General features: G+C 41.3%; 1 protein-coding gene across 10 annotated transcripts in view; it reads left to right on the forward strand.

The window, feature by feature from the left end:
* Positions 1–25880, forward strand: part of mapk8ip3 (mitogen-activated protein kinase 8 interacting protein 3) — a 72307-nt gene that overhangs the window by 25343 nt on the left and 21084 nt on the right. For 2 of the 10 annotated variants that reach the window (XM_013135704.3, XM_020051204.2), the window contains exons 5-22: positions 3393–3416; positions 4285–4351; positions 9034–9268; positions 10252–10354; positions 10430–10548; positions 11407–11418; positions 12012–12029; positions 12873–12930; positions 13151–13303; positions 13392–13455; positions 17645–17796; positions 21760–21816; positions 21941–22111; positions 23112–23271; positions 23606–23656; positions 24935–25021; positions 25373–25531; positions 25756–25830. In XM_013135704.3, coding sequence (XP_012991158.1) covers positions 3393–3416; positions 4285–4351; positions 9034–9268; positions 10252–10354; positions 10430–10548; positions 11407–11418; positions 12012–12029; positions 12873–12930; positions 13151–13303; positions 13392–13455; positions 17645–17796; positions 21760–21816; positions 21941–22111; positions 23112–23271; positions 23606–23656; positions 24935–25021; positions 25373–25531; positions 25756–25830 — 1765 coding nt within the window. Of the gene's footprint in view, positions 1–3392; positions 3417–4284; positions 4409–9033; positions 9269–10251; positions 10355–10429; positions 10549–11406; positions 11419–12011; positions 12030–12872; positions 12931–13150; positions 13304–13391; positions 13456–17644; positions 17797–21759; positions 21817–21940; positions 22112–23111; positions 23272–23605; positions 23657–24934; positions 25022–25372; positions 25532–25755; positions 25831–25880 lie in introns of those variants that run through there. The other 8 variants (XM_020051203.2, XM_013135705.3, XM_013135707.3 and 5 more) reach the window with 8 other exon arrangements.

The following is a 25880-nucleotide window of genomic DNA, read 5'->3' on the forward strand; positions in this document are numbered from 1 at the left end:
AGTTGTGTGTGATCATCATGCGCGCAAACGTGGATGCACATAACCATTTTAGTGACTGGTTTAATTGGTAAAAACTGTGTGTATTCAAGATAATATTAGCCTACTCTTTTAGAGGTGATTTTGTTATCTACTCGACGCATCTTTCTCAGAACAATGATAGGCGATAGGCCTGCCTTGTGTTATATATTATATAGTTCAGGTTTCAAGGTTATTTGTCAAATGCATCGAACAATACAGCCAAGAAGAGTTACACTGAAAAACTCAGACTGGAATTATTTTTAAAGATTAGGCAACTATTTGTTAAAGAGCTGTAACATGGGGCTGCCTTCAAGATAAAAACATTATATGGAATTAATCACGATATTTAAGGAGAAAAGGTGTGTTGGGAAGCAATCTGCTGAAGGATGAACACTGTCCATACAGGTAGGCCATTTGATTCTGCTTGCTTTGCATTTCAGAATATTGCATCTATTGGTTATCTTGCATTGACTGCTGGCGATATTGACTTTAAGCTAAGAGTGCAGGTGTATAATCACAGTTAATTTGCGTTTTGAAAATCAATTGCTGGTGGCCCTAATCCGTGGCGTCGTTAGCCCTGGGCGTCCGGGGCTATAACCCCTAATCTTTTATGAATAGACCTGGATCTCAAACGGACCAAAAACAAATCATTATTAAAAAATAGCCCCTGATCTATTCATCTGTAATTCCGATCGCGCATTATGACATTGTAGACGTGTAGGCTGCGAGCGTGTACATCGAAATGTTCTGCATGTACATTCAAAACCCTGTACTTTCTGTTCCAGGCAGGGCAGGAGGGTGGCTAAGCCCTGAATGTATTGTGATCCTAGCGACGCCTCTGGCCCTAAAATTCATGTTAAGTTTGCGCGGGTGAAGTGTATTTGTGTGAGGGTGTTCACGATTGCAAACGTGCGTTCACGTGCCTGGTGTTTCTGCAACGTTTTGACAATGTTGGTGGTTCTACGGATATCATGATTTTTATATACAACAATTGTCAATACCCTTTTTGAGAAATTGCCATTTATTTTTCAACAATGTTTTGAAGCAATTAAAAACATGAATAAAACAAATAACAGAAAAGGGTAACACATCCTTCGATTTTAGGTTATGTTCAGATAAACAGCCAGATTGTGGAAAATCGAAGGTTGTTGGATAACTTGTAATGTAGAGATGTAGTCCATTCATATTGATGTAAAAAGCAATGGTTTAGAAACCATTTCCAAATGCGCTGTACCAAACCCATAAGTTAAAATGCTAATTCCGTTTTGGTCCAGCTATGTAGCCAAATTGCTGGTGTAGGATATGTAGGCTATCCCTATTTGTTTTCTAATGCCTCTTAATATGAAAGTAATCTAAAAGTAATTCAAAGTAATCAGATTGTTATTGATTTTTCATTTTTAAACTTTGTGTCACAGGCGCAGAGTTGGAGGGAATCATGTGGAGTTTATTTGTTTAAATAAGAACAAACAAAAGTATTAGTATTGCAAACACAATAATTAAGATTGAAAGCAAAACATCAACTAAAAATTTTTGAGATCAAAATATATACATATATATACTTATCCGAAAAAATTAAGAGACCCCTGCACCTTTTTCTTTCCTTTCCAAAAAAGTTGAAAAGGAAGTTTTTGAGGGAGGAAGGTTCTTGCATCCTCCTGATGTATATAAATATATGTTTCAGCAGTGACAGGAGGGACTTCTTTAATGCAAGGAAGTGTACTAGTACAATTTGTTTTGAAAAAGGGTGAAGAATTGGGACACAGCTAACACATTAATATTACTTAATTATTATCCTATTATCCACTCGTATCATCTGTTATAGATAAACTCAGTGAAGATGAGATACACGTGGTATGTGAACCTTACTTCCAGTGCTGTCTTTCACCACTCTCCTCCACTCCAGTCACCTGTTTAGGTAATCTGGTCCTCCTAAAGACAGACAATATAATTCTAAATAGCTAGTTAACTAACTGTGCCAACTGTTACAAGGCACAAAACAAAATTTACTGTAGCCTTTTCCTGGTATCCTCTTTGTTGTAAAGATGCCAGTGCTAGTGGGCTGGTTGGATACCTACTAACTATTGAAACTTTTCTTGTCCGAAATGGAAATATTCTCATATATAAACAACTATTAGATAAATATACCCAGGCTAGGTTGTTTAGTCAACATACTGTTGTGCTTATTTCACATGCGTCCACTAAAATTTCATACACGATAGCCTGTATACCCATTAATGTAGCAAGCCTACAATGTAAACCAACTACAACTGTTGTTGATGTTGCCCTGTCTGGTTGACCAATGGAGATGCATTTCTTCTCTTAAACTCGGCAACTGAGAAACTTGGGTCAAAATACACTTGAAACCGCAAAAAAAGAAAAACCGAGAGCAAAACCCAGGGTAACATAGCCAAAGACAGAAAAAAAACTGCAGCTGGACTATCAAGACAAAATATTCCTTCTCAAATTATTATTTGCATTAATTTTCAATCAGTTTGTTTTTGCATTTCAAAAGATTTTATTTGCAATTTATATTTTTTAGTTGATGTTTTGCTAAATACATTTTTTTATTTTTTTTATTTGCAATATTAATACTTTTGTTTGTTCTTATTGAAACAAAAGTAACTCTGTAGAAACATCCTTTTAATATTCTTCCATGCAACACTGAACAGAAAACAACAAAATGAGAGGCAGCCCGTAAACTGAGCACACACAAATACAAACATTGAACTGGAAGGTGTGGAAGCTACTGAACTTAAATAGGGTCCCCAGTTAGAGGCAACATGAGGCAGCTGTCTCTTATTGGGGACAATCAAAACAGCAGCACAGAGATGCCTAGAGGCACCTCTGTAGACATCCCTGACTGTGGACCCCAGGCAAATAGAGATGCCTAGAGGCCCCCAGCCAGGACCTGACACATTGACATGAAACATTGTCTCCTCCCCTACCCTTACAGAGCTAGAATAGTACTAGCAAGTTACTGGTAGTTATTCAAGGGGGATTAGTACTGTCAGTCTAAATCAGGTATGAGGAGACTACAAAGTCAATGCAAACTGATAAAAAGACCAGCAATAAAGTTTCAATGGGGCACTTTTTTTTAACAATTATGAAGAAATACAATTTGAAACTTAAAACATTATCCATAGATGTTTTCTGGTTTTTATGCTCATATTTATAATAATAAACTCAGTACAAATTCTAAACTCCATCAAGTCTATAACAAAACGTTTAGAAAGTGAAGGGGTCTGAATACTGTCCAAAGGTAAAGTATTTGGCCTTACTCTAATCATTGAATGTCTGTCTGTGTTTGTATGTTTTTCCGTCATTGTCTGTTTCTCTTGTTGTCTCACTGTGCTCATGCTGCTGTTGTTGCACAGTCAACGCCACACGTGGAGGAAAAGGTAAAACACCTCTCCCAAAAATATGTTTGCCTCTCCCCCTTATCCTGTCCACGCAATCCTGATCTCACAAACAATCAGTGTTTTTCAGTCCCAGTTCTGGGTGTTAATCTTGCTTGAAATATTTATAAAACATAATTTCAAATACTTTAGTCATCTAATTTACAACAGCAACATGGGAGCAATTAGAGTTAACCCTTTTGCTCAGGGACAGAAAGACAGTGCTTTTTTCACAGTGCTCTGGGATTCAGTCAGAAACCTTTTCAAATGTTGGGCATTTGCAGTATTTGAGGACTTTCCTATTGGTTTGTTATGCCAGGCAAGCTCTGCGTGTTTCTGGGACTAGGAGGAAAATGATTGCCCTAGCACCTGTGGTCAACAGCCTTTCCTTTTTGTACTAGAAGTTCCCAAATCCCCCCCAGTATATACTAATATGGAATGCCACGGAGTGTTTGCCCTTATCCTCTACCTTCTTCAGTGTCTCCTGTGTCTTTCTGTCCATATGTCTGTCTGTTTGGGTAGCTTTGTGTTTCTTTTTGTGGTTGATTTAGCGGATTGTAGGCTTTATAGCATGCAACCACAAAGTTATCTTTCGCTTCACTTTAAATACCTAATATACTTTATCTCTTTCCCTCCCTCTCTTTCCCAATCCCTCCTTTTCTCTGGCCCTCTCCTCATTCTTCCACATCTCCCTGTTTAATTCTCTTTTTCTCCTCTCTCCATCAAAACTTTCTTCTAATCCCTTTGCTCTATCTATTTTCTTTCATTTGTTCTTACTTTTTCTGTCCTTACCCACCCCTCTTAATCACCCTCTCTCGCTTACACCCTCTCTGTTTTCCCACTCCCCTCCTCATTCCGCTCTTCTCCCCAGCAGCAAAGCGGATCGCCCCCCATCGTTGAGCTTGTACCCCAGTGGAGAGGGGATGGGCATGGGGATGGTACGTGGGGGTCTCGGGGGGGCTAAGATGATGATGCCTGGGACCGACGTCTGGCAGGTCAGCGAGCTCAGCCAAACCGCCAAACATCTGGCTACCAGGTGTGACCGAGGCTACGTCCTAAATGGCACCCTACTCACTTTAAAGTGCACTTCTGACCAGAGCCCTATTTATTTGACCTTCATTTAACCAGGGAGTCATACTAAGGCCAAGGTCTCTTTCACAGAGTAGCCCTGCATGAACACATCAAGAAGTGGGTAAAATCTCTGTTGGTCTTTGTGTTCAATTGACAACTAAGTGAATTTAATCTATTACAGTGCTGTGAAAAACTATTTGCCCTGACAGATTTTTTGCATATTTTTAGCAATAAATGTTATCAATCAACCAACCAAAACATAAAATTAAATAAAAGACAAACTGAGTGACAACATAATGTATACGCTAAGTAATTCCCCCCTTTGACTGGTGGCAAAAACTGGTTCTGCCACTGTTAACAGCAACCAAACACTTTCTGTCCAAAACGCCAGGGAGGAATTACGGCCCACTCCTCAGTGCAGAACACACAGTGCCATTTATGGGTTTCCAAGCCGTTCGTTTTAGGTCCTGCCACAATATCTTGAGAAGGTTTAGGCATGGAAATTGACTAGGACATTGACATAGAACATTGTTCCACAACTCTTGACGATAATTTGAAGCATTCATGTTCTACTAGTGAGCAGTGTTTTATGCCTTGCTACCACCTTCCATTTTTGCCCAGTGTCTTTCTGGTGAGGGAGTCATGAACAATGCCTCCTCCGGGTAGGGAATGAGGCATTACCCCAAGTAAAGGAGTTCAAGTATCTCGGGGTCTTGTTCGCGAGTGAGGGGACAATGGAGCGGGAGATTGGCCAGAGAATTGGAGCAGCGGGGCCGGTATTGCATTCGTTTTACCGCACCGTTGTGATGAAAAGAGAGCTGAGCCAGAAGGCAAATCTCTCGATATACCGGTCAATTTTTGTTCCTAACCTCACCTATGGTCATGAAGGCTGGGTCATGACTGAAAGAACAAGATCGCGAGTACAAGCGGCTGAAATGGGTTTTCTCAGAAGGGTGGCTGACTTCTCCCTTAGGGATATGGTGAGAAGCTCAGCCATCCGTGAGGAACTCGGAGTAGAGCCGCTGCTCCTTTGCGTCGAAAGGAGCCAGTTGAGGTGGTTCGGGCATCTGGTAAGGATGCCCCCAGGATGTCTCCCTAGGGAGGTGTTCCAGACACGTCCAGCTGGGAGGAGACCTCGGGGTAGGCCCAGGACTAGGTGGAGAGATTATATTTTGACAATGGCCTGCGAAAACCTCGGGATCCCCCAGTCAGAGCTGGCAAATGTGGCTCGGGAAAGGGAAGTTTGGGGTCCCCTGCTGGAGCTGCTGCCCCCGCGACCCGATACCGGATAAGCGGATGAAGATGAGATGTTCTACTAGTGAGCAGTGTTTTATGCCTTGCTACCACCTTCCATTTTTGCCCAGTGTCTTTCTGGTGAGGGAGTCATGAACAATGACCTTTGCTGAGGCAAGAGAGGCCTGGAGATCCCTGGAGGTTGCTCTAGATTTATTTGTGACTTTCTGAATGATAGGACTCCAGATCATTAGAAGTGACTTTTCCAGACAGAAATGGATCATCAGTTGTTTTCCAGAGGGGTTCAGAAATGTTTTCTCTAGGCTTTATGTGGCTTTGGAACCTGTGTAGAGACAACCCTAACCCTTTCATTGGGTTGAATAAGGGGACAAAGATTTTTCAGAACTGAAGATATGCACCAAACTTAGCTGTCATTTTTCCTTCAGACTCTCTCTATATGCACTACCATTCAAAAGTTTGGGGTCACTTAGAAATTTCCTTGTTTTCCATGACAACATAAATTGAGTGAATATGAAATATAGACACATGTAAATAGGAAAATATCTTAATTGACAGGGTTAAAAATAATGATTTTTAATTGGAATAATAGTGTACACCAAACGTTTTACTCCAAAGCTTTCGTTAAATAATTCTCCGTTTGCAGCAATTACAGCCTTGCAGGCCGTAGGGCCATTCTAGGAGGTAATCTGAAAATATTTTATATTTAAAAATTGAGTGATAACCTTCCTCCTGTTAAATCTCCCACTTCATTAGATTGGATTAGATTCAACTTTATTGTCATTGAACAAGTACAAGTACAGTACAACAAAGTGAAGTTAGCATCTAATCAGGAGTGCAAATAGAAGAGGGCAGAAATTAGTACATGTATTAAGTATATGTATATTACAAGTGGAATGTATAGATGTTAAGTGAAGGGAAATGCAGTACAAATGGCAATACTAAATGTGCAATTAAGGCAAATAGAGGAATGTAGAAAATGTACAAGCATTAAAGGGATAGTTAATAAAAAAATCATATTTATCAAAAAATTCACTTAGCAAAAGTTAATCCTGGAATGGACATAGTCATTTTTTCCAACCATCCGTGATTCTGCTCTGTCCCCGGCTGTAATTAGCATTTTTAGCATTGTCCAAATTCATGATTGGAAACTCCTCGTTCCACTACAGCATTGCAAGCGGAAAACTACTCCAAAACATTCCAAAATAAGACTAGTGGTGTTATTTAACTCAAAGAACATGACGATGTTGCATTCCTTGAAAAAAGTTCTGTCTATGTGTAAAAGTCCCATGTGTATTCTCGTTTGGACAAGTAAGGTTATATCCCCCGGAAAAAGTGTTCTTCCTGGTCATATTCAGTCAGACATGATACATATGTATTTTCCTTTGTCTCTCAAGCAAATAAACTTTGACTGTCCTTTAGTGAATATCAACGACAAAATAGGTGACTTGCTTCCTAGCTAGTGAATATGAACCTTTGTTAACTGTGACGTTTACAGCTCTTCCTGAAAGAATGCGCGGATTGATGCAACGATATCTACACTGTATTACTGAAAACTTTTGTTATTTTAATTGATAAAACGTTTGCTTTTCTTTCAAAAAGAAGGACATTTTTAAGTGAACCCAAACTTTTGAATGGTAGCGTACATTCTTCAACCCACAAAAATATCTAACAAAATTCAATCTGAATATTTGGTTCCTGATAGTGGGCAAATACTTTTTCATGCCACTGTACGGTTTTGCTTATATTGATGTGTTCATGTTGTGTACATTCTTTACAGGTTAGTACACTATTAAGAGAATAGGGTGTCGATTGGGACACACCCAGACACAACCATCACAACTGCAGGTGTCCCTCGTATGCCAGGGACTTCTTGTTGTGTTGGTTGGTTGATGTTCTTGGTTGTGAGTGTGACTGTGTATCTATCAGTTCATACACTGTGACAAGGGAATACAGTTATAATGGAAATATCCACATGCTAACTTTACATTACATACATTTGAGGGATTTGCCTTAGCTCTTTAAATTTGTTTTATGTTTGAGGAAGTGTTCTGTAAATTCAAAGTTGTGCCTAAGTTGTCAGGAATATTTTCCTGATTTAATACAACTTTTGGGCATAAAACTTGTATTAAATGCGGGTCATTTATTTTCAACTGCTGGTATATATTAAAAGGGCAATATGTAAGATTTTTATTGTAATACTAACAGAAACACAAGCAAAAATTACTAGTAGATATCTGCAGTTAATGTTAAGTTGATGTTTCAAATGATATTTGTTTACAAAATGTAGATCAAATTAGATATTCCCCATTCAAACTTTCTGTCTTACAGTTTGCATGACAATGTAATCTCCTTATACTTGCTTTAGACAGTCGCAAGACTATCCATTCCACCCTTAACCACTGAGGACTGTGTAATACTAGTCCAATTATTTCGGCAAGGGAAGAGGACCAGGCAACAAGTCGTGTTATTGTTTAGAAACAGGATTTTACACAATGCCCCTTTAATCAAATCTAAAAAGAATGTATGAATGTCATGATATCGAAAGTAATAATAATATAAGAAAATATCGGAACAGCCAAATGCATAATGCATTATACAGCATTCTACATGCATGTACTCATAATGCAATATAATACAATAATTATGCAGTATAAGTATAGTTGTAGACACTCATGAAGACTTCTAATTCCGTGTACAAATACTCATGAAGTATTATAGGTATAATCTCTTATATTATTCAGCAAAATAGCAGTTATTAATTACTGACAAATCTTTCCTCAGGATTATAGTGATTATCCATTTGATTAATTTATAATGTTTTTGTAAAATAATTATCTACTTATAGGAAAGTGAAGCTTTCTGCACATTTTATAATGACACATTATGGAGCATTTATAATTATATGCTGCTCAATGCCGTTTTTTTTTTTAATAGATTCAGACCGATGATCATTAGAATGCTGTATGATTCGGTATTATTAAATCCATTTGGGAAGTGCACAGATATAAGGTTTTCATATCCATCGAGGAAAAGGAAAAAGGTATTTGATGTTTTGAAAGGCTCTTATTATTTATTATCTCCCTAATGAAAATGTATGCACCCCTACAAAAATTTCCATTATTCTAATCAATGTGATAATTCTAATATCCTATTCCTGCAGGACTATTTCCCTGCTGTATCAACCTGGCTCAAAATCAGATCCTACATCTGTGTGTACACTTTCGGAGAAACGGGAGAGCATCTTTACAGTTTAGACCATTGACCTTTTTAACCCTTACTGTCTGACCCCTCGCAGGAGGATGGCTCAGAATCGGACTCTGTGGCGGCTACACCCAGTAGCACAGGAAGTAAGTCCAACACGCCCACATCCTCCGTTCCATCCGCCACCGTCACACCCCTCAATGAGGGCTTCTTTCCACCCTCTGAATTTGAACCGGTGCATCCTGGGAACCGTGGCCAGAAGAACGGCAAACGCTTCAGCAGAAACATGGAGGTACAGGTCTCCCAGGAAACCAGGAATGTCAGCATTGGTGAGTGTAATGTGCACAAACACATAAACACGCACGCTGGTTCGCATAAGTGAGGGTGTCAAGTGTGAATTTGACTGTGAGGATAAAAACGAATATGTCCTCAGGTTTAGATTGCAATATTCTATATGTGTTCAATATGCCCTCAGGTTTAGGTAGCAGAATTCTATATTTATTGTGTATGCCCTCGGGCATAGATAGCAGTATTCTATGTGTTCAATATGTCCTCAGGTATAGGTAGCTGAGGACATATACAATACATATAGAATACTTTATAAATAGCAGTATTGTATATGTATTGTATATGTCATCAGGTATGGGTAGCAGTATTCTATATGTATTGTATATTTCATCAGGTATGGGTAGCAGTATTCTATATGTATTGTATATTTCATCAGGTATGGGTAGCAGTATTCTATATGTATTGTATATTTCATCAGGTATGGGTAGCGGTATTCTATATGTATTGTATATTTCATCAGGTATGGGTAGCAGTATTCTATATGTATTGCATATTTCATCAGGTATGGGTAGCAGTATTCTATATGTATTGTATATTTCATCAGGTATGGGTAGCAGTATTCTATATGTATTGTATATTTCATCAGGTATGGGTAGCAGTATTCTATATGTATTGTATATTTCATCAGGTATGGGTAGCGGTATTCTATATGTATTGTATATTTCATCAGGTATGGGTAGCGGTATTCTATATGTATTGTATATTTCATCAGGTATGGGTAGCGGTATTCTATATGTATTGTATATTTCATCAGGTATGGGTAGCGGTATTCTATATGTATTGTATATTTCATCAGGTATGGGTAGCAGTATTCTATATGTATTGTATATTTCATCAGGTATGGGTAGCGGTATTCTATATGTATTGTATATTTCATCAGGTATGGGTAGCGGTATTCTATATGTATTGTATATTTCATCAGGTATGGGTAGCGGTATTCTATATGTATTGTATATTTCATCAGGTATGGGTAGCAGCGATGAATGGTCAGAATTCCAAGAGATCATCGATTCCACCCCGGAGATAGACATGTGTGTGGATCCTCGCATCTACGGGGGAGGAAACAGGTAACAGACAAACACAGATGACTCCCTCACACACACACACACACATTTTTTTTTACATATCGGTATGTGTGTCAGTCCTTCCCAAGGCATTGTGAATGAAGCGTTCGGTATCAACACCGACTCTCTCTACCATGAGATCAAGGATGCCAAATCGGACATCATCGGAGATGTGGACGCTGGGGCAGAGCTTCTAGGTAAGCCAATCAGAAGAGCGTTGGTTGAGGTATATGGAATGAGGTAGTGGTAGACAGTTTACCAATGGCTGGGTGCCATGTCATCAACTGCACAGTCGGGTATAAGATTGCTATAACATATTGGCATTATTTAGAAACTTATTCCAGCTCTGTAGGGTAGGAAAAGTGAAGGCTGTTTAACACAGTTCAGAAGCTGTCCTTGGCGTATCAAGTTAACCAATATTATTCTTGTGCTATTGCCTAGTTATTGATTACTTAAAGATATCTGCCATAGTGAATAGCATGTATGATGTGCTTAGCTGATAGAAGCAATCCAGCATTTCGAGTTCTGGCGTCTGCCATGCGGTCAGGCGGGAACGTGAATTCTATCTTTGTGTATTTTGTGTTTAGTGCTAAGCCAGTGGGACCCCACACCTCAAAAAGTTGATATAGTTATTTCTTAGTGATATGTATTTTGAGTGTAAACGTTTCAGTTAAGTGCTATGTTTGGAGGCTCTGTCACTGGCTGTGTCACTGTTGCCATAGCGCTGCCTGATGCTGAACTTTGACCCTACACACGGCGCAATGTTCACCACCACCCTGCATTCCTGGCCGCTCCCCCATCCTCTGCCGCTGTCATGCTTGTCACCATGGCTGCAGTCCCTTATACCACCCATTGATTTTATATATCCGAATGGTTGTTTTTATATGGCAAGCCAAATTAGTCTTGATTTAGCCTTTGTTTAATTTTTCTAAGTGGGTTAAGTTGACAGAACTTCATGATTGGTTTATGTCACTGTGATGATGTCCGTTTATTGACCCCTGACCCTTGTCTGTGCTTCCTCTCTCCCTTCCTGTGTATGCTGGACACGCCCCTAGGGGAGTTCTCAGGTGTGTATCTGAAGCCTCGCTTTCTCACACACATAAATACAGACAGACACACCCGTGCCTTTGTCTTTCCGTGACACACACACACACACACAATGATGGCTTTCCCTAGTGGTTTGACCCAGGCTATTACGGGCTATAACATTTGTTCGAAATGTTCATTTAGTCCAGATATTTTCCATATCATACTCTATTTAATTGGTTGTTTGTTAGGTAATAAAGCTAAGCCCTGAGGTTAATCATGATACATCTTCGCATGACTCTGAGTCTAAACTGACAATATTGTTCTTCTTGAGTATATAATTCTAGGTATTGTCAGTTTATATGTTGTTCTCTGCTAGCAGAATCATTATATCAAGCAAAATTCAGGTGTGTGGGAAACTACTTAGCAATTAAAGCTTCACAGTGTAAAATCAGTGCTTATCAACATTCTTATTTCTCTTTCTTTTATCTTACCCTTCCCTCTCTTTCCCTCTCTCCCTCTCTTTATTTTATTCTCCCTGCTTTTTCTCTTTCTACTTGTTTTGTTTTTCTCCATCTGGCGTCTGTAATTCTTTCTCCACTTACTCATTCTCTTTTTCTATTTCTCTCTCCAGTCCGTGATGATTTTTTCGGTAAGGCTCCCTTTAGCCTAATGTAGCATCTCTGCCTGTGGTCATCCACCCATGCTGCTGTGTCTGTTTGTGATGTCACGGCTCTGCTGTGTTCCATGCTTTGATGTCTTTCCCTCCCTTTGCCTTTGATGTGATGTCACTTCCTACAATTGGCTGTTGGTTGTCATTGGAGTATGGCTAGCTTTTTTCTTTAAATGTGCTTATCATTTTGTTTGATTTTACCCATTGCTTCGTATTATTTGACATTATGAAAGGGCATGGAAAAACAAAACAATTTGGATGACTTGAAACCTTAAAACCTTTCTGTGCATGTCACAGCCAACACAATGTATATACTGCATGTACTTGCAGGTACCTGGCTTAAACACCAATCATGCTACCTGAAACCTCCAGAAGTTTACGCTTTACTACAGTTGTATTAATCCATGAATTGCCCCAGATTGTACATGATACATGTGTTCAAGGGAAGGACTAGCATTTATAGTTAATGAACACTTGGAGAGTTCATATAGCAGGAGTTGGCAACTCGGAGTATAGATTCATAAGGACTGAGATAATTCTGTATCTACCTGGTGTTAATTGCCCTTACCAAGTGTCCCATTTGAGTATTCGTTTAAAAGAAGAGAAAGAAAACCAGAAATATTTCAGCCCTCTAGAACTAGAGCTGCCTAACCTTGTCTTACAGTGTTAAAATAGCTGTAGATTGAGTGTAGTCTGGTTTCTGATGGGTTTGTGCTCTTTTGTCTGATGTTTGTCAAGAAAGCCAAAACTGATTTGGGAACAGGCTAGGAAAAGTGTGATGTTAGGGCTAATTCATGCTAACACTGACATTGTACTTTACAGGTATGGGTAAGGAGGTGGAGAATCTTTTGACGGAAAACAAACAGCTTCTGGAGACCAAGTAAGAGATTGTGGATGTGCGTGCATGTTTGCATACAAACATTTGTGTGTGTGTGTGTGTGTGTGTGCATATGAATATGTGTGTGTGTGTGTGTGTGTGTGTGTGCGTTTGTTTATCCTCTTTTCCCTGTTGAAATACCATTCAAAGTTATGCAAGACTTATGGATTTGGACTGATGAGTTAAGGACGCCAATTATTGAATTGCTTTTCTCCCCCTTTAGAAATGCTTTGAATATTGTGAAAAACGACTTGATAGCCAAAGTGGATGAACTCTCTGGGGAGCACGAGGTTCTCAGAGAGGAATTGGAAGCCCTGAGGAGTGCCAAGAACAAAGTAGATGCCAAGGTTAAAGAACTGGAGGAGGAGCTCAAGAGGTGAGGGACGTGGCTGTCTGTGTCTGTCTGTGTGTGTGCATGTGTGTGCTTGGTCAATTCAAATCCATTGGTGTGACTTTCACTTCAGGTTAAGAGCTGAGGCTCTCACTCTGGGAGCATCACAGGACTCCAAGGATGAAGTTGGTGATGACGTGAGTAAAATAATCAAACGATTACATTTATTTATTTTAGTTGATTTATGTCTCCAGGACATTTACAGTTGTGCTCAAAAGTTTGCATAACCTTGGATAATTGGTAATAATTGTACCATTTGTAAAGAAAACGTGAGTGAGCAGGCAAAACATCTTTTTTTTCTTATGGGATTCACATTCAACTGTAGGTCATAACAGAATGGGACAATCATAAAACAGAACATGGCAACAAAGAAAAATATGAACCGACCCCTGTTCAAAAGTATTCATAACCCTAGTTCTTAATACTGTGTATAGCCCCCTTTAGCATCAATGACAGTGTGCAGTCTTTTGTAATAGTTGTCTGAGGCCACGAATTCTTGCAGGTAGTATAGCTGCTCATTCAGCTTGGTAAAATGCCAGGTCATGCAAAGTCTTTGATCGTCTTGCATGAACCACACGTTTGAGATCTCCCTTGAGTGGCTCGATGATATTAAGGTTTCATAATGATCACTATACTTAAATAAAAGTTTTTTTGCATGATCAGTTATATTTTCTAAATCAATGCCAACATTTCACAATTTCTGCCAGGGTATGCAAACTTATGAGCACTGCTGTATGCCATGTCTGTACATGCATTTAATATTCATCCTCAATTAATTATAGCTCACATAACTGTTCCAGCGCTTGGATAAATGATAAATCAGTCCTTTTGTGAATTAATACCCTACATCCATGTCTAAACAGCAGCACAAGAACTTGTATTATCCGTCATCAGCAGATTGTTACATTTACACAGAGGTTATTCCTCTGATAGCACCAGAACTTGCATTACAGAAGAACAATTGGTAAAACAGCAAAATAGGAATAGAATAACGAAATAATAAAACATTGAATCAAAGAAAGAGAGAAATATAAAAATACATCATAATAACAAAACATTGAATAAGAAAATAAATAAATAAATATTAAATGAGGAAGCTAAACAATGTTTTAAGGCTAAACAATGTTGTAAAGTTTAAGCGCTCAGTCATAGGCGCGTGAAAAGAGAGGTGTTTTTAACCTAGGTTTAAAAATTGCTACGATTGGGGCACGTCTAAGATTTTCTGGTAGTTTATTTCAGTTTTGAGCAGCATAGCTGCTAAATGCAGATTCGCCATGTTTCATTTAGACTTTGGGTTCTACTAGCTGACCTGAGTTCATGGATCTAAGAGCCCTGTCCAGTTTGGAATCAAAACATCAAACATATCAGAAATTTATTCTGGGCCTAAATCATTCAGTGATTCTAATCTATTCTGTTACTGATTGGAAGTCAGTGCAAAGATTTGAGTGATGTGCACTGTTCTCTTGGTCGTGGTTAACATTCTAGCAGCAGCATTCTGAATGAAATAATCTCTGTTTTAGCTTGGTTTATTTGTAGACAATTTTGGTTCATCCAGGTATTTATGTACTCTCTACAGTGACACAGTGAGTCTATTGAGCTGTTGTCATATGGTTCGAGAGCCATATATATTTGAATATCATGTGCATAGCTATGGAGGTTAATGTTGTTGTTCTGTAGAATTTGGCCCAGAGGTAGCATATAGAGATTGAACAGAAGCGGTCCGAGAACTGATCCCTGTGGAACTCTGCATGTCATAGCCACCCTATCAGATTCATGATTACCAATGGTGACAAAGTAACTCCAGCCATTTAGATAAGATCTGAACCAATTAAGGACTGTCCGGAGAGTCCTACCCAATTTTCCAGCCAGTCTAGAAGCGTTTTATGATCTACAGTGTCCTAAGGGATCCCACAGTCTTTGCCAGGTACAATATCCACAAAATCCTGAGGCCTCTAAGGGAATAACACCTGTGTATTTTGTCTTCTGCTATCTGTGATCATTTTTTTTGTCTGTTCTTCTGTTTGTTTTTAATCATTGTACCGTAACAGTATGCGCAAACATGTATACGCAGGGCCTAGCTGTAAAAGAGGCCTTGGCCTGTATTCCTTGTTGAAATAAAGATATGATAATAAAACTATAATAAAGCTGTAAAATATTGACTTGAATAGTCTTAAGTACAGTGGGGAGAACAAATATTTGATACACTGCCGATTTTGCAGGTTTTCCTACTTACAAAGCATGTAGCAGTCTGTCATTTTTATCATAGGTACAGTGTGAGTGACGGAATCTAAAACAAAAATCCAGAAAATCACATTGTATGATTTTTAAATAATGAATTTCCATTTTATTGCATGACATAAGTATTTGATCACCTACCAACCAGTAAGAATTCCGGCTCTCACAGTCCTGTTAGTTTTCCTTTAAGAAGCCCTCTTGTTCTCCACTCATTACCTGTATTAACTGCACCTGTTTGAACTCGTTACCTGTATAAAAGACACCTGTCCACACACATAATCAAACAGACTCCAACCTCTCCACAATGGCCAAGATCAGAGAGCTGTGTAAGGACATCAGGGATAGGCTGGGATGGGCTACGAGACAATAGGCAAGCAGCTTGGTGAAAAGCCAACAACTGTTGGTGCAATTATTAGAAAATGGAAGAAGTTCAAGATGACGGTCAATCTCCCTCGGTCTGGGGCTCCATGCAAGATCTCACCTCATGGGGCATCAATGATCATGAGGAAGGTGAGGGATCAGCCCAGAACTACACGGCAGGACCTGGTCAATGACCTGAAGAGAGCTGGGACCACAGTCTCAAAGAAAACTATTAGTAACACTACGCCGTCATGGATTAAAATCCTGCAGTGCACGCAAGGTCCCCCTGCTCAAGCCAGCGCATGTCCAGGCCCGTCTGAAGTTTGCCAATGACCATCTGGATGATCCAGAGGAAGAATGGGAGAAGGTCGTGTGGTCTGATGAGACAAAAATGTAGCTTTTTGGTCTAAACTCCACTCGCTGTGTTTGGAGGAAGAAGAAGGATGAACACCAAGAACACCATCCCAACCCTGAAGCATGGAGGTGGAAACATCATTCTTTGGGGATGCTTTTCAGCAAAGAGGACAGGACGACTGCACCGTATTGAGGGGAGGATGGATGGGGACATGTATCGTGAGATCTTGGCCAACAACCTCCTTCCCTCAGTAAGAGCATTGAAGATGGGTCTTGGCTGGGTCTTCCAGCATGACAACGACCCGAAACACACAGCCAGGGCAACTAAGGAGAGGCTCCGTAAGAAGCATCTCAAGGTCCTGGAGTGGCCTAGCCAGACTCCAGACCTGAACCCAATAGAAAATCTTTGGAGGGAGATGAAAGTCTGTATTGCCCAGCGACAGCCCCGAAACCTGAAGGATCTGGAGAAGGTCTGTATGGAGGAGTGGGCCAAAATTCCTGCTGCAGTATGTGCAAACCTGGCCAAGGACTACAGGAAACGTATAATCTCTGTAATTGCAAACAAAGATTTCTGTACCAAATATTAAGTGGTCTAAGAAATGGTCTAAGAACGTAATCATTTTATTTCATAATGAGTTCTTATGTAAGACTTTCTTGCAAATGTTTTGCAGCTTTCTCACTTTCTCGGTTGAATTTTTATTTCAAAGGGTTATTATAAACAATATAGAATACAGAAATACAACAGTAGAATGTTGGATATGATGGTTGATCAGGAAAGGTGAGAGGAACATCCTGGGGAACTTGTCTTTTCAACTTTCAACCAAAACCGAATGTTGATAAGATGATGGACAAAGTTTGCGCTGAACTAGCTCATTCAAGCAGCCTAGGGCTGGATAATTAGTTGGGAAGTTGATTCATGGGTAATAGTTCTGGTTTACACCTAATTAATGGAATGGCTGTTGAACATTATTATGTTCCTCATAATCATCTGTTCTACAGTTGTTTGAGAACCACTGTTCCACAAAAGAAACTGTCCTAGCACTTCATTGAATAACGGTAAAACAAAAAAATACTAATGCTTTTTTCAACAACGGAAATCAAGCTCTGTTTTTGATCCAGCTCAGCTTGTTCATAAGAAAATCTGAAAATACACAGGACACTTTGGGGACGCTACAATTAGGTCAGGGAACCTAAAATGTGTCCTCACACACATTGCTTCTTCTCCTTCATCTTCTCCTCCATCCTCTCCTCCCTTTTCCCATCCCTTTTCCCCCCTCTGTCCTTCCTTATTTCCTCTACTCACTCCTCCTAACTTGTATTCTCCAACTTGTCCCCTGCTCCCTTGTCTCCTTCTCCCCTGTCTAATTTCTCCCTCAGTATTCATCTCCGATGGTGGATGGGGATGTTACCATGACGCAGCGTAGGCGTTTTACACGCGTGGAAATGGCAAGGGTGCTGATGGAGAGGAACCAGTACAAGGAGAGGCTGATGGAGCTCCAAGAGGCCGTCCGGTGGACAGAGATGATCAGGTGAAGAGAGGAGGGGGGGTGAAGGGGGCTGGGAGAAGTGAGCCACCTAGTGGACAGAGAGGACCAGGTGAACAGAGGAGGGGGGGTGAAGGGGGCTGGGAGAAGTGAGCCACCTAGTGGACAGAGAGGACCAGGTGAAGAGAGGAGGGGGGGTGAAGGGGGCTGGGAGAAGTGAGCCACCTAGTGGACAGAGAGGACCAGGTGAAGAGAGGAGGGGGGGTGAAGGGGGCTGGGAGAAGTGAGCCACCTAGTGGACAGAGAGGACCAGGTGAAGAGAGGAGGGGGGGTGAAGGGGGCTGGGAGAAGTGAGCCACCTAGTGGACAGAGAGGACCAGGTGAAGAGAGGAGGGGGGGTGAAGGGGGCTGGGAGAAGTGAGCCACCTAGTGGACAGAGAGGACCAGGTGAAGAGAGGAGGGGGGGGTGAAGGGGGCTGGGAGCAGGAAACCTGGTGGACTGAGAGGACCAGGTGAGGGTAGCCTGATCATACCTCCTATGTTTAGTTATAATAATAATAATTTGTTTGTAAAGTGCGATTATTACACTCAAGGCACAACATATAATTAATGACTATTATTTGGCATTGACATGAAATAGAAAAATAGGGTTAGATTTTTTGAGATATCTGGGTTTGAGTTTAGATTCTGAATCATCTTTTGAAATATACTATACTAGAAAAATGTATCTAAACTTGGGTGACTACTGCTAATTACTTTCCTGACTTTGGTGGCATCATCTATGAAAACACTAGCAAAGCCTTACTTTATGAATAAGATGTCATTCACATCAGACTCTGTAGTTTACATTTTTCAGTACCATTATAAGACAAAACATGTAAAATGTATGAATCACACTATGGAACTGAATGTTTAGGCATTATTATCATAGAAGAATAATTCCAGCAGTCCACCAGATACCACCATCACACCATGTGTCAGATCTCTACCTCCACCAGATACCACCATCACACCATGTGTCAGATATCCACCTCCACCAGATACCACCATCACACCATGTGTCAGATATCCACCTCCACCAGATACCACCATCACACCATGTGTCAGATCTCTACCTCCACCAGATACCACCATCACACCATGTGTCAGATCTCCACCTCCACCAGATACCACCATCACACCATGTGTCAGATCTCTACCTCCACCAGATACCACCATCACACCATGTGTCAGATCTCCACTACCACCAGATACCACCATCACACCATTGTGTCAGATCTCTACCTCCACCAGATACCACCATCACACCATGTGTCAGATCTCTACCTCCACCAGATACCACCATCACACCATGTGTCAGATTTCCACCTCCACCAGATACCACCATCACACCATGTGTCAGATCTCTACCTCCACCAGATACCACCATCACACCATGTGTCAGATCTCTACCTCCACCAGATACCACCATCACACCATGTGTCAGATTTCCACCTCCACCAGATACCACCATCACACCATGTGTCAGATCTCTACCTCCACCAGATACCACCATCACACCATGTGTCAGATTTCCACCTCCACCAGATACCACCATCACACCATGTGTCAGATCTCTACCTCCACCAGATACCACCATCACACCATGTGTCAGATTTCCACCTCCACCAGATACCACCATTACACCATGTGTCAGATTTCCACCTCCACCAGATACCACCATCACACCATGTGTCAGATCTCTACCTCCACCAGATACCACCATCACACCATGTGTCAGATCTCTACCTCCACCAGATACCACCATCACACTATGTGTCAGATCTCTACCTCCACCAGATACCACCATCACACCATGTGTCAGATCTCCACCTCCACCAGATACCACCATCACACCATGTGTCAGATCTCTACCTCCACCAGATACCACCATCACACCATGTGTCAGATCTCCACCTCCACCAGATACCATCATGACTGGACAGTCCACAGTATTATATACTACATTACAGTTCTATCCATTATCTAGCACAATAAGAACTAAACGCATGCTGTTTCTTGCTTCTTGTTGCTAGGCCATATAATTATACGTATCTCCTGTGACTACCCACCTCAACACATTACATGATCAGTGACATTTCATACAGAACACCTGAGTAGAATATCTTACATAACTCTGTTTACCCTGATCCACAATAACATTATGACCACTGACAGGTGAAGTGAATAACACTGATAATCTCGTTATCATGGCACCTGTCAGTGGGTGGGATATATTAGTCCGCAAGTAAACATTCTGTCTTCAAAGTGGATGTGTTAGAAGCTGGAAAAATGAGGGAATTTGACAAGGGACACATTTTGATGGCTGGATGACTGGGTCAGAGCATCTCCAAAACTGCAGCTCTTGTGGGGTGTTCCCGGGCTGCAGTGGTCAGTAGCTTTCAAAAGTAGTCCAAGGAAGGAAAAGCAGTGAACTGGCGACAAGGTCATGGGCGGGTCACTGATGCAAGGCTCACTGATGCACGTGGGGAGCAAAGGCTGGCCCATGTGGTTTGATCCAACAGATGAGCTACTGTAGCTCAAATTGCTGAACAAGTTAATGCTTGTACTGATAGAAAGGTGTCAGAACACACAGTGCATCGCAGTTGTTGTGTATGGGGCTGCGTAGCTGCAGACCAGTCAGGGTGCCCATGCTGACCCCTGTCCACTGCTGAAAGCGCCTACAATGGGCATGTGAGCATCAGGACTGGATCATGGACTAATGGAAGAAGTTGGCCTGGTTTGATGAATCATGTTTCCTTTTACATCACGTGGATGGCCGGGTGCATGTGCGTTGCTTACCTGGAGAACACATGGCACCAGGATGCACTATTGGAAGACGGCAAGCTTGGGGAGGCAGTGTGATGCTTTGGGCAATGTTCTGCTGGGAAACCTTGGGTCCAGCCATTCATGTGGATGTTACTTTGACATGTACCACCATGTGCACCCATTCATGGCAACAGTATTCCCTGATGGCATTGACCTCTTTCAGCAGGAAAATGCACAGTGCCACAAAGCGAATATGGTTCAGGAATGGTTTACAGAGCACAACAACGTTTTCAAGGTGTTGACTCAGCCTCTAATTTCCCCCGGTGTCAATCCAATCAAACATCTGTGGGTTGTGCTGAACAAACAAGTCCGATCCATGGAGGCCCCACCTCGCAACTTACAGAACTTGTAGGTTCTGCTGCTAACTTCTTGGTTCCAGATACCACAGCACAGCACTTCAGAGGTCTAGTGGAGTCCATGCCTCGACGGGTCAGGGATGTTTTGGTGGAAAAAAGGGGATCTATTAAGCAGGCGGTCATAATGTTATGATCGGTGTAAATGAAAGAACACGTTGCAAGACACACAGTACTCCTTTCAACCACAGTAACCATGATAAATTCAAGGGCACATCATTGTGGGTTGGAGTATGATTTTTCAGGCAAAATGGTCAAGCTTACTGGAATATTTTATTTTTCCAAACTTGGGCATTTAAATCACAGAGTAAATAAAAAAAAAGATTGTTAAGAAATGTATTTTTCAGTATGGAGACTTATTAAATAATGTTGATTATTGTATTCATTACAGCCACTATTCATTAGTTGTATTACTAGTTTTACACTAACTGCCATTTTATTCATTATAGATGCATGTAGCTGTACAGTACAGTTTCTTGTGATAAATTATTTCGTTTTTTGTAATAATATTATTATCATTAGACTGAGGTTAAAAGTTTAAAGAATAACGTTGTTCTCGAAAGAAAGAAAAATAGCACATCTCAACAGACAAAATTATTTCAAATAAACCTGCAACCAGGTAAGGTACAGAATCTTCTGCTAACAACGGTGTAGGTTTGTATTGAATCAGGGGGAAAATGTTGACTTGTCATATTGACCTGTCTGGAATGTTTGGGGGGTCATGACCCCCCCCGTCACCCCCTAATTCGAAACACCAGTCTGCTAACCAGAACATCTGTCTCCTCAGGGCCTCCAGGGAGAGTCCTCAGATGCAAGAGAAGAAGAAATCTACCATATGGCAGTTGTGAGTTGTTATCAGCCCATGGCTGTGAACTTTATTCTTTGTAATGCAGAGTTAATGCACTTTGTAATGCACTTTCTGACTATTTCTCTCTCTAATTACGGCTGTTTTCCTTTCTCTTCTTTAGTTTCGCCCGTCTGTTCAGTTCCTCGGCCAGTCCTCCACCAGTCAAGCGTCCGTATTACAGCGTTAACATCCACTACAAGTCTCCAACGCCTGCAGGCTTCCCACAGAGACGCAGCCACACCATGTGTCAGATCTCCACCTCCAACCGAACCTTGGAGTTCTTCCCTGAAGAGTGAGAAAGCGCACGTCAACCCTCTACACCTTGATCCCTCTCCCTCCACAATCTGCTTCCATATTTGTTGTTGGACCTCTATCCATGTCAACCACCCTGCTCCCCCATTGGTCCTTCCTTCCCCTCTTATGTCTCTGGACCTCTATCAATGTCAACCACCCTGCTCCCCCATTGGTCCTTCCTTCCCCTCTTATGTCTCTGGACCTCTATCAATGTCAACCACCCTGCTCCCCCATTGGTCCTTCCTTCCCCTCTTATGTCTCTGGACCTCTATCAATGTCAACCACCCTGCTCCCCCATTGGTCCTTCCTTCCCCTCTTATGTCTCTGGACCTCTATCCATGTCAACCACCCTGCTCCCCCATTTGTCCTTCCTTCCCTTCTTATGTCTCTGGACCTCTATCCATGTCAACCACCCTGCTCCCCCATTGGTCCTTCCTTCCTTTAGTCAGCAATTATGGTTGAGGTCAAGAGTGTTGGCCTAATAACTGAAAGGCCACTGGTTTGAAAACCTACTTGACAAGGTATAGAGTATCCGTCATTGTGCCAGTAAACCAGGCACCTAACCCCTAAACGCTGCTGTAAGTCACTCCAGAGATGACCATAAGTTGCTCTAGATAAGACACCCATGTCAACTCTGGAATTCAAACCAATAACCTTTCAGTTACCAACGCTCTAAACATCACTATTCGCCTGGGAATTTAAGGTTGCATTGTAACTCCTAAACCCTATAATGAAATGTTTGCTTCTGATTGTGTCTCCTCTTGCTACCTGTCCTGTGTGCGCTGTCCTGACATTCATTCATTTCATTGCTGTTGAGCTGGCTGTAGCTTAACTGCTTATTTCAACACAACTGTCACACCCACAAACAGAAAAACAACGCTTCCGTACCTTTTCCCTGTTCGCTGCAGGCTGGCCCGCGCTTGCTAATGCTTCGCCTCTCTCTCTTTCCGCCTCTCTTTCTCTTTTTGCCTTTTTTCTCTGGCTTCCCTCCATTCTAGACTGGCCAGTAATGGTGTTGCGTCTCTCCTCAGCGACTCGGCGCTGTCAGCTCGTCGCGAGCAGCGCCGCGAACAGTACCGGCAGGTCCGAGAGCACATGCGCCGGGACGACGGCATCATGCAGGCCTGCGGCTGGAGCGTACCGCCACGCTTCAAGCAGGTACTATCTCACCACCTCAATGTGGGCTACCTCGCCTACAGCTTTGTGTTGCCAAGGGCATTGCTTTAGTGGAACACTCAAAATGGTCGGGTGCAATGCAATCGCTGAATACAGTCAGGGTTCTCAAACCTCTCCCCAGGGACCCCCAGTCGTTCATCGTGTTCAGACTATTCCAGGGCCAACACAGATGATTTCATCTTGACCATCTTTACATCATTTGGGTTACTTAGTTCAGGGCTCCACTATTGTGTCTAGGGGTCGCTGAGGAGAGATTTGAGAACGAGCTGTTAGGTGTTGTCAGACAGATGCTTTTCCAACTCTGATTTTCCCATAGACTGGAGCTCAGCTCGACAGTGCCCTTGAAGGCCCACTGAAGAAACAACAGGCAAGTTACACTGACAAACATCCTGTCAGCATGACATAACACTCAAGTCAGGGTGCAGAAATCTACTGTCAACACTGAAATGAATTTCCATTTATTGGGGAAAGTGGATGACATACACTACCTTTCAAAGGTTGGGTGTCTCTTAGAAAGTTCCTTCGTTTTTAAAGAAAAGCCCCAAAATTCCATTATAATAACATCAGATTGATCATAAATACAGTGTAGACATTCTTAATGTTGTAAATGACTATTGTAGCTGGAAACGGATTATTTTTTCATAGGTGTACAGAGGCCCATTACCAGCAACCATCAGTCCTGTGTTCCAATGACACGTTGTGTTTGCTTTATCCAAGTTCATCATTTTAAGAGGCTAATTGATCATTAGAAAACCGATTATGTTAACACAGATATTCCATAGAATATCGTCAGTTTCCAACTAAAGTACAATAGTCATTTACAACATTAACAATGTACACTGTATTTTAGATCAATCTCATGTAATTTTAATGGACAAAAGCTTTTCTTTCAACGGTTGTGCAATTTTTAAAAAGGTTATTACTGGTGTCTGTAAAAATTTATAAATCAATAATCAGTTGACCTATATAGTTTAGGCAAATAAAATTTGGTTACATTTGCTATATGGACTTTCCTCATCACAAGAACAGACGGTCAAGGAGAGTTTCAAAAAATGTCTTCCAAATAATATTTTGCGAAGATATTCTGCTTTAATCATGTAATCTATAACACACTTGCTGAAGGAGAGCACAACTCAACCCTACAAACAAACATGATTGAGCTCGCAGTAACCTGATCAACCAGAAGAACTTCCTAAAACATGAAAAGCCAAAACTCCACTGAGTTTGAAATAAGTATTATCATCATCTTTTAAAGGTCTTTTCAGCATCTTCTGAGCTAGAAATACATATTTTCAATGACTTGCCACAAGTTCTCTCCCCCTTTCAAATTGGAAAGAAGCCAGCAGCTGCAAAATTCATGATTTGCCCAAATGATCTGTGACAGGTTTCCTGATAGCCGTTGCATGCCATAGTCTGACATCAGCATCAGTCCACAAAAGATGAACCTTGCCCTCCTAGATTTATATACCTCCCTGTTTTATCTTTCTAACTACCCTAGTTATTTCTGCTAATCCCAAGGAAAGTATTTGTAATCATACCACTGCATGCATGAATACAGAAATGAGCGGTGGCTTTTTCTTTTGGAGCTCTTGAAGCTATCTGATTTGTAGCATTGTCTATCTGCTCCCTCTCTGTCTTCTCCCAGGCCAACGAGAAGGAGGACAACCGGATGAAGAATGTTCCTGTTCCTGTGTACTGTCGCCCCTTGGTAGAGAAAGATCCCAACAGGAAGGTAAACAAAGAAATGTCAGGCTGTCAGAGTAGGGCGGGAGGATTTACAATAGTTAGGTGTATGCTTATATGGGTCATGTGTCAGTTCAAAATGTGATCTCTTGCTGAGACACCCTGGGTCATAGGCAGAGGATAAGAACATTATTGATGGTGCAATAAGGGTCAACTTCCTTGGTCAAGGGCTCAATGAGAGATTTTCCACCGTGTCAGCCCAGGGATTTGATATAGCATTTAATTTAAAGATTACTTTGTAATTGTGTTCCCAGTGTCCAGTATGTTAATGTTGCTATAAACTGCTCTTTTTGAGTGGATGTTTTCCAATTGCTGATTCTGTAAATCACACTCTGTGTAGCTTTGGTGTGCGGCAGGCGTGGATCTCACAGGATGGAAGGCGTTCACTCAAGAAGGGATGTCAGCGAAGGCTGCACCTGGCAACAGCTCTACTGATCCTCTGGCCATAGAGGGAGAAGGAGACAGCAGGAGCAACCATAGCTCACCTGAGAAGAGGAAGGTACTGTCGCTTGGTTCAACTGTCTCTCTCTAGCTGTCTTTTTGTTTGCCTGTTTGTCTGGGCGTTTGTCTTTCCAATTCTCAATCGTGTTAGTTCATTAAGCTATAAAAAAAATTTAACACACATACTCTCATCACAACTTCCGTCTTTTTTTTCACAACCCTACTCCCCTTACTTGCCTCCCCCCTTTCCATCCCTCCCCCCTTTCCATCCCTCCCCCCCAGTCTAAGGAGCTCCATGAAACAGATTCTATAAGTAGCAGAGTCTGGATCCTGACCAGCACACACTCAGCAAGCAAGGTGATTAGGACTACACTTTTTTGTGTATGTTCATTTGAGCTTGTTTCTGT

Source organism: Esox lucius, chromosome 11, assembly GCF_011004845.1.
Source record: "Esox lucius isolate fEsoLuc1 chromosome 11, fEsoLuc1.pri, whole genome shotgun sequence".
Classification (NCBI taxonomy): Eukaryota; Metazoa; Chordata; class Actinopteri; order Esociformes; family Esocidae; genus Esox; species Esox lucius.